This window comes from Pseudorasbora parva, chromosome 23 (genome assembly GCF_024679245.1).
Source record: "Pseudorasbora parva isolate DD20220531a chromosome 23, ASM2467924v1, whole genome shotgun sequence".
Lineage (NCBI taxonomy): Eukaryota > Metazoa > Chordata > Actinopteri > Cypriniformes > Gobionidae > Pseudorasbora > Pseudorasbora parva.
Window position 1 is genome coordinate 33859747 of NC_090194.1, and position 17931 is coordinate 33877677.

The 17931-nt window shown below is 39.9% G+C and overlaps 1 protein-coding gene across 2 annotated transcripts in view; it reads left to right on the forward strand.

Annotated features, from left to right (window-relative positions):
• Window positions 1-17931, forward strand: part of cntnap3 (contactin associated protein family member 3) — a 183274-nt gene that overhangs the window by 150833 nt on the left and 14510 nt on the right. For both annotated transcript variants that reach the window (XM_067433994.1, XM_067433993.1), the window contains exons 18-21: window positions 5392-5631; window positions 7483-7707; window positions 11010-11143; window positions 13677-13764. In XM_067433994.1, coding sequence (XP_067290095.1) covers window positions 5392-5631; window positions 7483-7707; window positions 11010-11143; window positions 13677-13764 — 687 coding nt within the window. The remainder of the gene's footprint in view (window positions 1-5391; window positions 5632-7482; window positions 7708-11009; window positions 11144-13676; window positions 13765-17931) is intronic.

Genomic DNA, 17931 nt, shown 5'->3' on the forward strand with positions numbered 1-17931 from the left:
AATAATAATAATAATAATATAAAAGCTATTCATACACCATTGTAGTATTTTTTATATAGTATTATAGTATTTTTTCATTTTAAAGATTAATTAAAAAATACTTGGAATTAAAACAAATATAAAACATCTGGATGCATCATAAATAGGAATTTGGAAGTAAATGTCCTGAAAATACTGTTAAAAAAAGAATGCAGAAAGTCCTAATGGTTCTAAAAACAGGCTTGATTTTCCTGTTTTTTTCTTTTGATTTTTGGGGTGAAATATGAGGTTTAGTGAGAATAACTCCTGTAAAACGTGCTCATGGGAATCTTCAGGGATGAAACTCTCAATGCGGATGGTTTCTGTGAAGCTAAAGATTTGCTGACCTTGAATGAGCTCCGGGCCAATTTGAAAGGTGTCTCTCTGTTGGAGGACTTCAGTGAGAATGAATTGAAGTTTTCCAGTAAGCGTTGAGAAAGTAGTGTCATTATAGTTCAATCTTTATAGCTCTATTGTGCAACACTCAACTGCAATTGGATTCAGAGTTTTCCATGACTGTTCAAATGTGTCTGCCTGCACATGAAGGTATGATGTTTCAACATTTCAACCCGTTTGTAATGCAGGTCTGATGTCTTCTCTGTAAAACTTATCAGTCGTTGTACTGGAGGAGAAATAACATGGGAAAGAAAGCTATTTTTATCAAAATCTCAGCTTTGATAGGCTGCCACAGACACAAATCAGGCTCATATGATGAATTATGATTAACCTCCAGTATCACCTTTCTCTCAAATAAACAACTAATACAAATAAACACAAATGATTCGGTAGTGTTGTGGAAAAATATTTTCTGATATTAATGGTGAGATTAACAATGAGAATCCCAGAGAGCAAAGAAGTCTTGTAAACGTTTATTCTTGGAGGAAGAGAAGACAAAGACAAGTGTTTCTCAAACTGTATTTATACCTCACCTCTCCTGTCTCAGGCCTTGGGTGAGAAACTCATCATGTAGCACAGAAGAGTCCAAACTCAGTTCTGGCTGGTTAGAGCCAACTACAAATAAAGAAATACAAAAGTTCACAATAGGTCATAACATTACTTTCTATAGATATTAAACATTTTCCATTACACTAGTTGTCATACAGTAAGAGTACAGAAATAAAATAATGTGGATAACAGCTCAGATCATTTATCAGTAAGTTAGATCTCAGACATCAGACTTCCAGTCATTTTTTTGACCACTATGATTTCTTTGTCATATTTTGATATTATTTTAAAGAAAATTAACCACATCTACCCAATATATTCATTGCTTCAATAAACCTCATTCTTCTTACATAGCAAAAATAAAATATAAGAAAAAAAATATTATTTAAAGGTATTAATAAATTATTTATTTGTTATAGATCTGTACTGTTTTTTCCCCCTATATTCTCCACTGTTGCAGCTCCTCTCATCCCTGTCTCTGTCTGTCATTAACACTTTGTTTAGTTCCTGCTTCAGTCGACGCAGTAATCATTTTCATGTCCAGCTTTACGTTGATTAAATATCAAAAGCACTTGCGTCCATCTGTTCACCCATGGGCGTGCTGGTCTGATAACCAGGTGTGTTCAGGTGTATTGTTGGCGTGTTGCTATTTTGAGGAACTGAAAACGACTGCGCCCCTGACCAACACAAACCTGCTCTAAAGTCATTAGCGCAGTATTTTTTGCGTTGGGTTTGTTAGTAATATGAGCCTATAGGCAGATGCAGAATGCGCAATATACTCTGGCTGCATACACTTATTATACAAGTGCAGCAGCACACAAACATTTTTAAATATTAAAAATAAAAGGATTCCTCTCTGGAGAAACATTCAGTATTTCCACTCGGGATTGCACATTACGCCCAAAAAACACCCATGACTCATTAAGAGTATGCGCCAACCGTTTTTTCCCGGTGTTAAACTAGCAAAGGTGGATTCAGAGCTGTGTGCTTCAGACCATGCGTTTAGATTGTTAAAGGGATAGTTCACCCAAAAATGAAAATTAGCCCATGATTTAATCCCCCTCAAGTCATCCTAGGTGTGTACAATCTTCTGTCAGATGAATAAAAGTTGTGTTATATTTTAAAAAGTCCTGGCTAATCCAAGCTTTATAACGGCAAGGATTGTTGCTCTATTTTTGAAATCCATGCATCTGTCTGTCAAATAACTTGCTCCACACGGCTCAGGGAGGTCAATAAATGGAAGTGAATTGATGCGTTTGTATAAGAAAAATTCCGGCCGGTATTCAGTTTATGGAAAAAGTGTTGAAAGTGCCTCTGGCATTCAAAGGCTTTCGGGACCAATTATGCTTGTCAGACATCGCGTACACATCTTGAACTCTGAGAAGGCACTATTTTTTTTTTTCAACACTTTTTCACTCAAGGCGATCGGTCAAATTTAATTCAAAATGTTTAACATATGGATATTACAAATGCAACAATTTGCTTCAGAAGGCCTTTATTAACCTCCCGGAGCCGCATGGAGCACGTTATTTGACGGACAGATGCACTTTTATGGACTTCAAAAACAGACCAACCATCACTACATTACATCAAGGGCCCTATTTTAACGATCTGAAACGCAAGTGTCAAAGCGCGGAGCGCAAGTAACTTTGTGGGCGGGTCTCGGCGCTGTTGCTATTTTCCCAGCGGGATAAACGGGTCTTGCGCCCGGCACAAATCTAAAATGGGTTGGTCTGAAGTAGCTTCATTATTCATAGGTGTGGTTTGGGCGTAACGTGAATAAACCAATCAGAGCGGCATCCAACATTCCCTTTAAAAGCAGCTGCGCAAGTTCCATTATGGATCGCTATTATTATGGCGTATTTACCAGGCGCACGCCAGGAGCGGTTCACAGCCGAGGAGACTGATGTTCTTGTAAGAGCAGTGAAAGAGAAGTTGTGTTGTATGGGGATGGGAGAAACCCACCCAAAATAGCGTCGGTTAAACAGTTTTTTCAGTTTTTCAGTCGATTTTTTTTCCTGGTTCTTGACGGACAAACCAATTTGTCAGATGTCCTTATATACAGATATGTCTTGCCACTATTGGGCAAACAGGTCTGATCCTTAATTACTACAATTAGCCTGAATCATTTGTAAGCTAGATTTATGCCTATTTTTTCACATCTTCGTGGCACACCACAATGATTTCCATCATCTCATGTGTTAATATTTTTTTAGTGTAACAATTTATCATTTGCAAAAATAACTGTTGCATCTGTGTAGATTACATGAGCAAAGTGTATGCGCGTTGTGCACGCTATACATAATGGTCAAGCATGCGCCCTTAAAATAGCATAATAAACAACGTGCAACGCGCCACTGACTTTAGACCAGGTTTTTTCTGGTCAGTGGCGCAATTGTTTAATGGAACAGCAAAATAGCACCAGGGATTGTTTGTGCCGGAACACGCCTACTTTTTTGCGCTGAACCGCCCAGTTCAAGTTCATTCACTAGTTTAGCGACGTGCTTCTGTGGAGGGAAAAGCGCGCTTTGCGCGGGTGCAAAATAGGAATGACACATGCGTCGGTGTACAAAGTCAATTGCGCTGGGTGCAAGATAGGGCCCTATATATTAAAGCTTGGGTTAACCAGGACATTTTTAATATAATTCAACTTTTATTCGTCTGAAAGAAGAATGTCAAATACACCTAGGATGACTTGAGGGTGAGTAAATCATGGGATAATTTTTATTTTTGATTGAACTATCACTTTAAAGGTGCACTATTTAGTATTTTTGCAGTAAAATATCCAAAAACCACTAGGCTGGTGTTATATATTTGGGACAGTTGAGTACCTGCATTATCCCAAATGTTTCCAACTATTTGTAAATTGTGAGAAAATTGCTATTTTAACTAGGATCGGGACGTTTCAGCAAAGCGTTTGAAGAAGTCGCCTGTCAATCGCGTCATATCTGCGCAACCTTCGGTGTCGTGTTTTATTTGGCAGGAGCGCTTTACTCTTAGCAGTGTGAACAAGTGAACACACAGAGTAACGTCATAACATCATTTTAAACACACTTAAATGTATCTAATATGATAAACAGAGCTGCATTACCTCAAAATCATAACCGGAAGAGCGGATCAGTGCAGGCGCCCGGCGAATGTGTCCCGTCATAATAAAAGTCCCGGTGCTCGCGAGGCGGGTATTAGTTTAACAATCGCTCCAGCAGCCGTGCTCAGCTCCTCAACACTCGGTCCTGCTCTGCTTCACACTACAGTAACGTTAATAACCGCATCCATGAACGTGATTTCTGCCCGAGTCCTATTTTCCACCGGCTGTGAGGTGAAGACCACATGTCCCAAGATGCTGCGCTCAAACTTTGCGTCATCAAACTACACCTTTGTTTAGAATAGGCGCCCTCCAGTGGACGGAAAGTTGCATAGTGCACCTTTAAAATAGCTAATGTCAGTCTGAGTGTGTTTGGGAAATGCCCCACCCCTTACTGTGAGTTAGAACACAATATTAACTAACTCAACCACATATGCCTTGGGCAGGAATTATTTAAGTAAGGATGTGTGACATGTTTGTTCCCAGAAGAAAACTTAAGACTACAATGGAGGCGTTGCAGAGAGTTGAGAAACACTGACACTGGTATAGAGAAGAACTGCCGCTGGAGGAGCTTTGGGATTTAATCACCATCATTACACAATAACGAAAGTAAAAATGTTAAAACGAATAAAAGGACCCCCATTAAGATCAAAAAAAAAAACCACTTATAATGTGGGAGACTTAAACTCTCCATTCTATCTAGGTGGAACATTGAGATATTGAAGGGACCTTTCAGTGATTTGTGTTTCCTGTGGGTTATAACACATTTGCCTTTGTTTCTTATTTCAGCTTTAGTCAAAACTATGTCAAAACTTTTAACAGCATTTCTAACTTTGCTTTGAACATTTCACAGATGATTATATGGCACAGCTGGCACAGCGAGGTGTTCGCTGAAACAAATTAGCACTAAACCGCTAAGCACTAATGTATGCAGAGCACATTATTTCTGTATTTTTAGCTTGTCGTCTGCAGGAACAGAATGCAAAAAACACAATATTCTTCCAAAATCCATTAACATATGAAGGACAAAACCACTGTGACTGACAGCAAACAATGACAGAAGAGTCAACACATCAGTGGGGGGAAAAGGGTCAGCAATCATTTCTTCTGAATGGGCAGCTCGAGTTCAGAGAACAATATCCGCCCGCCGCGACTCAACCCCTCGACAACAAGCGAAAAGGTTGCGCGATAAAAGCCATCTTTTCCCTGTAACTCTGCTGTCATCTTCATGTCTTTTAAATGGCTTTTGTGCTTTTCTCAAAGTCCTGACAGCTCTATGTTTTCAAGGGCTGGAGAACGACGGCAGATTGTGAAACTGTGCTTGTTTCCGCTCGTGTTTTCAGGAGGAACTGCTTCCAGACAGAAAGGATTTCTAGGCTGCATTCGTTCGCTGAAGCTCAACGGGAAGACGCTGGATTTGGAGGAGAGGGCGGAAATCACACCCGGGGTGACGCCGGGCTGTCCCGGACACTGCAGCAGCTACGGCGGACTGTGCCAGAATCACGGCACCTGTGTGGAGAATTACAGCGGCTTCACCTGCGACTGCAGCCTCTCGCCGTTCACAGGAACCTTCTGTCATAAAGGTACAGAAACAGGTGGCTCATCGATGTTAGTTAACCCTTATAGAAGGGCTGGGATAAATATATCGATATCAGTATTTATCAAAAATAAATACTTCTTCAACAGCTATAATGAACTCAAAGGTCATGGCACAAAAAGGTTATTTTTTATATTATTTTTTATATTTCTATTTCAGTGTTATTTTAGTGTTATTTATATGCTATTATAGTATTTATTAAAGGAACTGTATGTAAGAAATGTATTTCAATTAATCATAAAATGGCCCTGATATGTCACTAGACATTAAGAAATCATGTTCATTTCAAATATTTATATCACTGACATCAGTGGTCCGGCCAGGATATTGTCATTTTAAAGTTGTTGTTGCAGCCCTCAACTGATGTTGACATGTTGTGTTTTGGCCTGAAGCTCCGCCCTCCACCTATCGACCAATCACAAAGTCAGTAGTGTTTCAGCATCCGGGTTGCCAGATCTGCTCTAGTTACCACAGCTGAGCTACAAACGTTCCTGCTAGATCCTGGAGCCAATCTGGCAACCTCGAGTCAGGAGGGAGGGGGAGAGGGGATAGTGATTGCAGTACCAGTTTTGGCCACTATCTTACATACACTTCCTTTAAGATTTTAACTCTTATTTGAAGTATTTTATAGTTTGTTTTTGTTTTTTTGTAAATTGTATGTGCTTTATCATTTTAACAGTTTGATTGTTTTTATTTATACTTACTATTAGTTTATTTTCATTTCAGTTTTAGTTTTTAATTTTTCAGTTTTAGTTTTAGTCATTTTGATACTTTTAATACGCATTTCAGGCACCATTTCTAATCTTCATTTTATTTTTCCAGTTTGTCATCTAATATTTATATCTTATTTTATTTCAGCATATCACGATTATTTTTAAAAGTTTTAGTTAACGATAACAACAATCCAACATTTCATTTGATAAAATTAATCATACAATACAAAATAAAAGTTCAGTTTAACTTGAAGGAGTTATGACAGAAATACAGCTCTGAGAAATCAATGTTAAGTGGTCTCTTATTTTTTTCTCATTTTACTATTTAATAGTAATATACAGCTCTGGGAAAAAAAAGAGACCACTTAACATTGATTTCTCAATGTTAAGTTGTCTCTTAATTTTTCCAGAGCTGTATATTACTATTAAATAGTAAAATAGGCGGCAGTGGCTCAGTGGTTCATGTAGGTTGTCTACAAACCGGAAGGTTGGTGGTTTGATCCCCGGTTCCACCTGACCAAGTGTTGAGGTGTCCATGAGCAAGACACCTAACCCCAGCTGCTCCCGATGAGCTGGATGGCGCCTTACATGGCTGACATCGCCATCGGTGTATGAACGGGTGAATGTGAGGCAAGATGTAAAGCGCTTTGGATGGCCATAGGGTCTGTTAAAAGCGCTATATAAATGCAGTCCATTTACCAAATAGGATATTATTTAAAATTAAGATATTATTGCTAGTATTATTTTAAGGAATATCATCCATGCTTTAATTACAAATACAGTATACAAGTTGTGTTGTGCAGCACTTTATTTGAAAAAAAATGTTTTGTTCAAAATGTAAGTAAAAGAATAAATTTTCAATTAAAAAAATGTTAGAAGGTTTTAAGGTTTTAAAAGGCTTATTTGTAAGTTTTATGAATTTGCTTAATTTAGGCACCATTTGTGATTAAATGTGTTAAATCATAAAACAATCTAGAAAACAAAATGAAACGGAAAATACATATAAACAGATTAGGGCCGTATTGCCCAGTGAATGTAAATATAGCACAGTGATTTTACACCAGCGTATGATAGCTATGTGATATATATAATCCTAATCCGGTTGCGTTTCATCTCACTTCCAGATGTTTCTGCCTTCTTCAAACCTGGAACATCAGTCACGTACACGTTTAAAGAGCCCTACGAGCTGAACAGGAACATCAGCGCACTGTCGTCCTCCATCTACTCTGATTTAACGCTGAGAGGAGAGAATATTTCCCTGAGCTTCAGGACGAGCCAAGCGCCGGCGCTGCTGCTTTACGTCAACTCATACTACAGAGAATACCTCGCCGTCCTGCTCAACAGAAACGGTCTGAAACTCTCTAATCTTCCTCTCTGGTTTGCTTCCATGCACCCTAAGCACATTCATTTGGATTAGCATGAGTCTGGGGAATCTCTGAAGACACCGGGATGTCAGCCGCAGTAAATTGCTTTGTATATTGTCTGAAATCCGCCATAAAAGAAATGGCGTGTTGCGCGCCGGCGGGGGATATATTCCCTCCTGAGACTGTGATGCATTCATGACTGCGTGTAAACATGCGTCTGTGATCTTGCGTGCCAGAAAAGCTGTTTTTAAGCGCATGAAGGCTCTCCCGTGTCCGATTCTCAGAGGGAATTTTCTCGAAAGCTTTCGTCAATTTAAAATGTTCCCCTGACTGTCATCTAAAAACGCCACCCGGATATCAGAGACAGATCTTTTAGGGTTTCCTAAATCTACCAAAATATTTAGCAGAATTCAATGTGATGCACAGACAATAAATATACAACACTTCTCTCTTTACTGTAACTTCTCCCTCCACGAAGCATACAGCGTGACTAGTGTAGTCCGATTAAAAGATTCTTTGAGACAATTATTTTAGGGGTCATGAACTGCATTGTTTTATAATGTTTATGGGGTTCACTTATAATGTAAGTAGGATTTTTACATAAAAAAGCAATAATTTAGAAATAAAAGGCAATTTTCCTGCCCTGATATTAGCCTTCTGCTCTGATTGCACTGTTTAAAAGGGGCGTGTCTGCTGTGACACTTCAGTGTAAACGCCCACTGCTGTGATTGGCTGCTGTGACACTTCATTGTAAACGCCCACTGCTGTGATTGGCTGCTGTGACACTTCAGTGTAAATGTCCACTGCAGTGATTGGCTAACGACGTCATTGCATAAATAGCTAAGTATTACATGTGGAAGCATTATATTTAGATCTATAGCACTTTCTTTACATTGTGGCATGACCGGTCGCATTGATGAGCATTGTAGTCAATCACAGACATGTCTCTTGAGCACATGAATGCAGTGATCTCGTCATTTCTGCACACTAACAAATGCTTTCATCATAACTAACAGTGCAAACACAATGTAAATAAGAGATCTGATGATTATTAAAGGAGGTTTGGTGCGCGTCCAGAACTCAGTCACTGATAAACTCTCACTGTTTGATTGACAGCTCCAGCAATTGTAAATATTCTTAGATCGCTTTCTATATTTAATTAAATCACAGTTTAAAAAACAGATATTTTCATCAGAAACTATGTGAAGTTGAGCGTTTAGTCATTGGTTTTGGTTTGATTTACTGACACACAGACAAAGAACATCTGACTGTACATGAATCATTACATATCAGAAATCACTGACCACAGATCAGTCATTAGAATTAACGGTCACTTACATGTTGCGGCGTCACTGTCGAGTCCATATCGTAAGAGTCTGTTTGCAAAGCCAGCATTGAAATTGCGACTGATTTACCAAAAAATCCACAGTGAAATGTTTACTGAATACAAATAAATAATGCTCACCTGAGACATACACATTGTTGAGATAAATAAGCACATTCCTGTCATTATGATCCTTTGGAAGGTGATGTTATTTTAGTCTAGTGATCCTGAACCGCTCTTCTCTCCTCATCATCTCACTAACACTCCAGTGGGTGGGGCTAAAGTCACGATAATGAAGCAGGCGTTGATCTTCTTCTGCAGAGCCGGTCTTTTTACAATGAGTCGCTCTCTGGGCATTGTTACAAATAAAGCTGTTTGGGGAATTTCTGAAACGTATGGGATATTCTTATAGTATTCTTTTGTCAAAAGCTCAAGATTTTTTTTTTCTCAGTTCATGACCCCTTTAATGAATCATGCAAAAAGACTCATGAAGTTGGATTTGAATCAGTCTTATGTGTCCTAACCGAGGATTATGCAGTGAAGATTTCTTCATGTAAATGTGCATTTTTGTAGCCTGGTCCTACCAGACTTTCCTACATTTCATTTGTACAGAGAGTCTGGCCACTCGCCATTGACAAGTGTTTACTTCCTTCAAGGTGGGCACTCTGTTGAAGATTAAAACTATTGGATCTGCCATAACCAATCACTAACGTTTGGCCGTGACGTATGCCATCTCAAACTAGTGCACGACATCAACTTCATCACTCTCAGCCACTCCCTCTGATTGGACCAATTAAAATGTGACTGGGGAAAACCAGAGAATATACGCAATCCCAGACGGAGTACTGAAGGAAAATGAAAATAGAGTGGAAGTACGTAGGAGGGCGCAGCCAGGCTAGCATTTTTGTCCCAAATAGACCAATATTATTTGTAGTTGGAAACGTATTGCATCAGTTCTGCTTTGAACCAGTGTTACTTTAAACTAAATCTGAAACTGTTAAAAATAATTTTCTTTATCGTTGCTGAAATTAAATATAATTATTAGATGAAAAACTTCAACTCCAATTAGAAATGTCAGCTAATCAAAACTGAAATAAAAATAAAGCTAAATATTAAGTGTATATATATATAATGCACCGGTTAGAATATGGTGTAACATATTACTCAATGAATTTGGAATGTATGTTAATGACAGTCTGTATATCAATTCATTTTTAATAAATACTATTTTATTTAACTAAACATAAAAGTGTTTTGCCCAAAATACTCTTCTTTTATTTACCGTGTTTGATGCCAATTATTGTGGCGTCCTGCGCCGCAGAAGCAGAATTCAGAAGGAAACTCTGGATCTGGCTCATCACGGCACACTGGGTTTCCACAGAGAGGAAGCGTCAGACAGCATGTGCCGACAATACCTGCTAGTCCAATTATGCCAAAGGTCCAGAAGTCTAGATAACAGCTTTCAGATCCCTGGCGGTCGGTCTGATAGCTTCATGTTCCTGTTGCATGCCATTTTTATTTATTTCTGTGGGTCCATATACACATTAATTAACAGGACAGTTCACCAAAAATTGTAAGCAAAAGCCAACTGAATTATTAGCATAGAAATGGCCATCCAGAGCACCAGAGCAGCATGCTATAAAACTTTCAGAACATAACAACAGCAAAAATCTAGTTTAGCTTAATAAAGTTTCACACAGGTGATATTTACAGCTTAAAAAGCTTTCTGTTTGTGTACAGATGGTTAATTACTCCCAAAACTGATGAAACGTTCGTTTTTTAATTTATTTCAGCACCAGGATAAAGTATTAATCCTCTTAAGATGAAGCTTTGTAGTTGCAGAAATGTGTTTGCTTCTGTTGCATGTTGATGTTCTTGTTTGTCTCAGATATTTACTGCGGTTAAACGGTGACTGTTACCATATAAAAGCCTGTTGAGAATTCAAATGCTCTTTGTTCTAAAGGACATTTGGACATCAAGTACAAACTGCAGCACAACAGAGACGCGGAGGTTTTCCGAGCCAGCCCAAGGAATCTGGCCAACGGGCAGCTCCACAGAGTGAGCGTCCAGAGACTCGCTGAGACGCTCAGTATTCAGGTAATGTGCTGGATTTGAAGGACGCTGTTGAAAGTACATCTCTGCATTTTGCATCAAATTGGGACAGGGTTAAAAGGGATAACACCAAAATGATATTCTGGTTATTTTCAACATATACAGATTAACAACATCTAAGGTGTGACGTTGACTTCCATGGGAAACCATCACCAAAACATCAAAACTTAGTCCCCATGAAATCAAAAGTTTTTTGCTGTTTAGTATGACTATGTTACCCTTAAGGTTATAAGCTAGTGTGCTCCCTACATTATAAATAGACGCTGAAGCTGCAGCTGAAATAGCTCACTTGTTCACATGATCACTTTTTTCTAAATGTTGAATGGCACATAGTGCAATATATAGGGGATAGGGAACAATTCAGATAAATATGCTTATTTGCTATCTTATGCTTGTAAATATGCTTTCCATTGGGTCAAATGAAGTCTGGTTTGGCATTAGTGTCAGTGAACCACTACAGCTCTGGTCCCGAGTCACAATAGCTCAGAGCTGATCATGTGATCGAGTCGGTCCAGAGACACGACAGCACAGAGCGGATCATGTGATCGAGTCGTCCAGAGACACAACAGCACAGAGCGGATCATGTGATCGAGTCGGTCCAGAGTCACGACAGCACAGAGCGGATCATGTGATCGAGTCGGTCCAGAGACACGACAGCTCAGAGCGGATCATGTGATCGAGTCGTCCAGAGACACAACAGCACAGAGCGGATCATGTGATCGAGTTGGTCCAGAGTCACGACAGCAAAGAGCGGATCATGTGATCGAGTCGGTCCAGAGTCACGACAGCACAGAGCGGATCATGTGATCGAGTCGGTCCGGAGTTACGACAGCTCAGAGCGGATCATGTGATCGAGTCGGTCCAGAGTCACGACAGCTCAGAGCGGATCATGTGATCGAGTCGGTCCAGAGTCACGACAGCACAGAGCGGATCATGTGATTGAGTCGGTCCAGAGACACGACAGCTCAGAGCGGATCATGTGATCGAGTCGGTCCAGAGTCACGACAGCACAGAGCGGATCATGTGATTGAGTCGGTCCAGAGACACGACAGCTCAGAGCGGATCATGTGATCGAGTCGGTCCAGAGACACGACAGCTCAGAGCGGATCATGTGATCGAGTCGGTCCAGAGTCACGACAGCTCAGAGCGGATCATGTGATCGAGTCGGTCCAGAGTCACGACAGCTCAGAGCGGATCATGTGATCGAGTCGGTCCAGAGTCACGACAGCTCAGAGCGGATCATGTGATCGAGTCGGTCCAGAGTCCCGACAGCACAGAGCGGATCATGTGATCGAGTCGGTCCAGAGTCACGACAGCACAGAGCGGATCATGTGATCGAGTAGGACCAGAGTCACGACAGCTCAGAGTGGATCATGTGATCGAGTCGGTCCAGAGACACGACAGCTCAGAGCGGATCATGTGATCGAGTCGGTCCAGAGTCACGACAGCTCAGAGCGGATCATGTGATCGAGTCGGTCCAGAGTCACGACAGCTCAGAGCGGATCATGTGATCGAGTCGGTCCAAAGTCACGACAGCTCAGAGCGGATCATGTGATCGAGTCGGTCCAGAGTCACGACAGCACAGAGCGGATCATGTGATCGAGTCGTTCCAGAGTCACGACAGCACAGAGCGGATCATGTGATCGAGTAGGACCAGAGTCACGACAGCTCAGAGCGGATCATGTGATCGAGTCGGTCCAGAGTCACGACAGCTCAGAGCGGATCATGTGATCGAGTCGGTCCAGAGTCACGACAGCTCAGAGCGGATCATGTGATCGAGTCGGTCACGACAGCACAGAGCGGATCATGTGATCGAGTCGGTCCAGAGTCATGACAGCTCAGAGCGGATCATGTGATCGAGTCGGTCCAGAGACACGACAGCTCAGAGCGTATCATGTGATCGAGTCGGTCCAGAGTCACGACAGTGACGACATGGTATCACGACATGGTGATATCTATTAGTTAACATTTTTACTCTATTCACATGTTGTGCCTTATATGGCTGTAGCAAAGAAATGTCTATAAGTTGAGAATACCTCAGAATATTCCTTTAATCTCTTCCTAAAAGGCTACAAAATACATCAAAATATTAAACAGAACATCCTTGCATATGAAAGAAAGTAATGCATATATTCATGAATTTGAAATGGAGTATTTGATCAAATGGAGGATTGGATTGTGAGTGTCCAGTAAAGCACTGCAGGTCTGATGCATGACACGCGCTGCTCAATAACAGTCAATGCTCTGCGGCGACTCAGGTCGTGGTGGGAGTGCTGCTCTGTCGATGACCTCAGCAGTTAGTCTGAACCTTTGCAGTAATCACACTTTAAATGCAAACACACGGCCGGACCGAAGCACATCCTCTTCTTTTGAACCAGCAAGCAGTAACGTGTTTTACGGTTGCTTTGAAGAGCTGTTTTAGTTTAAGTGCCTTCCAGATGAATATGTCCTTGCTATGAACAAACATGATGCTCAATGCACAAATCATTTTAACCATGGCTTGTTGCAACTTTTGCAGGTTGATCAGCATGCAAAAGAAGATTTCAATCTAACGTCAGACACCGAATTCAACGCCATCAAATCTATTGTCATCGGAAAAGTGCTCGGTGAGTAAAAATCCCAGTGTTTCTGTAATTATCTAAAAAGGTCTTTTTAAAGCATTATGCCTCCATTTCAACTTAGGAATTCCCTATATGACATATAAGGAATGCCCAGGTTCAGTCATGTGACATTGTGTGCTTTTTTTGTTGCCATGGCTACATTTCCAAAATGGTGGCCTGTCTGGTAAGCACGTTGCAGTGTCAGCAATTTTTTAAAACGCTTGTTATTGTGACTTAAGGTATGTTTCAAACCATACAACAATTCTAATGTTTTACTTACAAATCATAATTACACTTAACCTGGTTTTGATAAATTCTTAAACAAATTTATATGAAACAAGTTGCGAAAATATAATTGTGACATCATAGACTGTCAAAAAAATATGGACGTAGTGTCTGTGACGTCACCCATATGATTCTGATAAGAAATAACCACGCCCTTAATTATGCAGAACTTTAAGGCTTTATATAATGTAAACGAATGAGTTATAAAAAAAAATCACCCCTCCCCCCCCAACGGTGTGTTCACACGGGGCGTAGGCGTTAACGCTTGACGGAGGGCGCGGCTGAAGCTTGGTGCTGACGCGATCGCCATAGTGACAACAGCCAATCACATTAAAACTTACTTGCCGCTTGGACCACAACACAAAAAAACGCCTTTTTTGACAGCTAGTCTGACGAAATGGATGCCGATTTGGTTGGATGTGCGAATGTGATTGCCCCTGTAGTTGTTGTCAGTGCACTGCACAGGTGCTCGAAACTGTTCAATCCTAAAAAAGCGCCGACAGCGGGAAGAATATCACGTACTGGTCCGGGAGCTGCGTCTGGATGGTTCACGGAGCAGTAATGAACGCAATTGGCTAGCGCCTGCTCAAGAAAATTTGCATACAGCGTTCTGATTGGATGACGCCTGCGCTGGCGCTTGAAAAGTTAAGAAATCTTCAACTTCTGCCGCTTGCAACGCGAGTGAAGCGATGCGACGGAACCCACAATTCAGTTCGGCAACGGATGATGTCACCCATTCAAAGTAAATGGGAAGCGTTAACGCTTACGCCCCGTGTGAATGCGGCGTAACAGTTGTCATGAAGGGAAAAATTAGCCGTATAGACCAAAACCACAATTTGTACCAGGTTGTAAACATGTTTTTTTCTGCTGTAAAGTTGGGATTTTTAACATGGTCCTCAATGAGATTCTGCTCCCTTCTCGATTGGCCCCGTATTGGCTTCAAGAGAGATTGCGGGAGGCTGCCGCTTGGGTGACATACAGTATATGTCACATCGGGCTGTTAACCTTAAAACAGTAGGTGGAATTATGACGTGACGTATTTGTCACATTAAAAAAAATGTTCATGAGCTGCTCAATTAATTTAGCCGATTTGATTATTTTAGTGTTATATTTTTTCTGCTGCTCATTTTAAGGCATATTTTAACAAATGTAAACATAAAAATAATGTCAAATTAATTACATTGTAAATGACATGACTCAATGCACATGGGTCTGCACCAAACGCCAGGAAATCTTGGGAAAATGACACAAGGTGTCCCATGATGGCTGACAACATGTCACGCAACCGTATCAGACTCTGCTAGTCTAAATTTACACAGCATGTCTACATTTCACTGACAACAATGATTCGTGAAATCTGCAAGCAGGGGACCAGTGTTGGACGATCCGTCCATGGCTTAATATGGTTCGTGGCTTCATGGCTTAAATAATATTTTTTATATATGTTGTGGAAAAGAAAATAAACTGATGAAATGTTGTTGTTTTTTTAACTGAGAAATAAATGGCCAATGTAACAAATATGTGACATTACAGATCTTTTACGAGGAGGGGTTGTATTTCAAAGCAACTGCAGAAACATGTTATAATGCTTTTTATGCCCCATCATTTTCCTATTAGGAGAAATTGGTCCAGGTTCTTATAGATTAAGGAGGAAATGTCTCTGAATTATAGTGGAGCGCTATCCTCAGAGACATGCAGATGGTCAGTTAAGTGGTCATTATTATTATTATTCAAGGTTTTCTAGGCATCATGGATGCTGAAATGTCTGAGGAAGCGGAAGCATCAGGAGTTTGTTTGTTCAGTCAGGTGAACTCTTCAGTCTGTGTGTGAATAGAGTATGCTTTGTCCTATTTACTTCAGATAAGACTAATATTGACTTTACATGTTTTTATTGTCGTCTGGGGGGGATGTGAAATAGGTCAGTTTGATTTTATTTCCACCCTTTTCTATGAATAGGTCCCGAAGCACAACTTTCTAGACCTAAAACCCAAATATATGAATAAAACATTCAGTTCATAAATAATACAGCAGAAGTTTAAAAATATGAAGCTGCAGGCTGAGTCTCAAAGACATTGTGCATTTAAAAAATCAAGTCTATCGGAAGCTTTAGGAATGTTTTTTTATTTATTCTTTTGCATTGTGACAATAATTTCATTGCATTTTATTAGGACAAATTGCTGCTAAATTCTCATTTCAGTGTAATTTTATTTGGAATTTAATATATTTAAATAATCTGCATTGTAGCGTGTGTTTTACTGCCTTTTAAATAAAACATTTTGTTTAAGATGATTTTTATAACTGCACAACAAAAAAAATCTTAAAGGTGCACAAATATCCAAAAACCATTTTTGTTCAGTTGAGTTCCAACAATATCCCAAATGTTGCCAACTATTTGTAAATCGTGAGAAAATTGCTATTTTAACCAGTGAACCGGGGCGTCTGAGGGAGTCGTCTGTCAATAGCATCATATCTGCGTTACTCTCGGTTTCCTGTTTTATTCAGCAGAAGTGCTTTACTCTTAGCAGTGTGAACATGTCACAGCAGCCGCTGAGCGAACACACAGAGTAACATCATAAAATAATTTTAAACACACTTAAATGTATCTGATATGATAAACAGAGTAGTGTTACCTCACACTCATGAAGGAAAAGCGGAAATGGCGGCGACTGTGTCCTGTCATAATAAAAGTCCCGCTGCTCACGAGGCGTGTGTTCAACAATCGCTCCAGCAAAAATCGCTTGTGCTTCACACTATAGTAATGTTAATAATCATTAACATGATTTCTGCCCGAGTCCTATCCCGATTCTTTGAAAACCACATGTCCCAAGATTCTGAGCTCAAACTTGGTGTCATCAAACTACGCCTTTGTTTTGAATAAGCGACCTCTAGTGTACAAGAAGGTTACATATTGCACCTTTTCCTAAAAAATAGACCTCATATTGGATAAAAATATAATTACTTATTTTATGATGACTTTGGAAATATCATTTTGTAAGATTTACTGGCAGGGTATACAGATATGAAGAAAATAAAGAGCTTTTTATGATCAGCGAGGTCGGGTGGTTTATTGTGTTTTATTCAGTTTCTCCTCCATCAGTCATTTCTAGTTACCCATATGCTCATGAGCCACATTAGGTGGGTTCAATCTCGTTGTAATGTCGTGCGGATCGAGGTTGGCGGTGCTTTATGGAGGGAAACAATCTCATGTGGCAGCCTGTGCGTTCATATGACCTTTCATATGAGCATGTGACATGAAACGCATTTGCTGTAACCATTCACAATCAGATAGTGTGTCGCTGACAGTGGGCTGTGTATCATTTCCAGCAAACAGTATCGATCACAGGCAGAAATCGACTTGTAATGAAAACTAAATCAAATATGAAGCCTGCATTGAGCTCCTGAAGATTAATATTAGAGCAGCACAGGCCCGTTCAGTGCTGAAATGAAGCCAAGCAGATGTTCAAATCGTGCTGAGAACATGATCATCGGGTTTGGTTTGTGTCAAAAGAAAGACACACCAAATGCTAAGGCATTCTCAAATATGAAATAATAGTCAGAAAAATCTATTTTCTATACAAGTTTATTGGATCTTTTAAATATTTAAAAATGTGTATTTTGTTGAGAATCATGTTTGATGCATCAGGCTTTTATGGCTCATATAGTATGATATAATGAGAACATGGAGGAAAAACTGAGCAAAAAAATGCAGTTGCTGATATTTATGATAAATGGCCAAAAAGTAAAATTCTGATCATGTAAACCAATTAGATCTTACTTGCATACAATGCTTATAAAAATAATTTGTTTCTCTATACGGTGCTGCTTGAAAGTATGTAAACCCCTTGCAGAATCTGGCAAAATGGGAATTTGAACATTAAATGATTATAC